The sequence below is a fragment of the Manacus vitellinus genome, unplaced genomic scaffold, assembly GCF_001715985.3.
Source record: "Manacus vitellinus isolate BGI_N305 unplaced genomic scaffold, ASM171598v3 scaffold_103_pilon, whole genome shotgun sequence".
Classification (NCBI taxonomy): domain Eukaryota; kingdom Metazoa; phylum Chordata; class Aves; order Passeriformes; family Pipridae; genus Manacus; species Manacus vitellinus.
This window is the reverse complement of record NW_021938814.1, coordinates 351,067-351,801: the sequence shown is the minus strand read 5'-3', so window position 1 is coordinate 351,801 and position 735 is coordinate 351,067. Positions and strand designations below refer to the sequence as shown.

The window sequence follows — 735 nt, the reverse complement described above, 5'->3', positions numbered from 1 at the left end:
TGGATGGGGCTTGGAGCAACCTGATCTAGTGGAAGGTGTCCCTGCCCATGGCAGGGGGGTTGGAACTAGATGGTCATTAAGGTCCCTTCCATCCCAAACCATTCCATGGTTCAGTAACTCTAAAACAATACATATTCCCGTTCACTAAGGGCACTTGAACGTGGGCCAAATGCTGGTGAGGCAATTAGCCCCTCTGCAGCTAATTAAAACAAGGTGGTTGCTGCTTGCCTGTCCTCTTCAGACTGCCTGCAGGGTCAGTCTCATTCATCCCCCTGGGAGAAGGAGTCCCCATCCCCATGGGATTCCTTCATCACCGTGCCAACCACCCTGCCCCAGCTCGCAGCCCGAGCCCATCTCTGTGCCGCCTCGCCCCTCCCTGATGCAAAACCCTGAAAGTTCCCTGCTCTGGCTGGAGACACAGACAAGCAGGAGCGGTTTCTCCTTCCTTCCCTCACCCGACCTGACGTGCTGTTTTCTCTCCCGCATGCCTTTCCCTGGGAATGACCACAGTTGACATTAAAAAAATGGTGGCAGGTACGGCCGGGGGGGCTGTGTCGGGTGGCGGCCCCGGGGGCGCCCGCGTTGCATGTGACCTGTCCTGTGGAACTCCAATAAACCAGTGAATCAGTCTCACCAGAGTGCTTTATTTTTCAAGCCGTGTTCCCTCCCGCAGCCGTCAGAGTTGTTTTGTGGATGTGTCACTTCGCGTTTCGGTGACTGCCGGAGAAAACCACC

General features: G+C 55.9%; 1 protein-coding gene across 1 annotated transcript in view; it reads left to right on the top strand.

Moving 5' to 3' along the window:
* The window catches only part of TRIM9 (tripartite motif containing 9), a 29,021-nt gene that overhangs the window by 21,879 nt on the left and 6,407 nt on the right, over nucleotides 1-735 (top strand). The window contains exon 9 of the mRNA XM_029963618.1: nucleotides 511-534. Within this exon, the coding sequence (XP_029819478.1) occupies nucleotides 511-534 (24 nt within the window). The remainder of the gene's footprint in view (nucleotides 1-510; nucleotides 535-735) is intronic.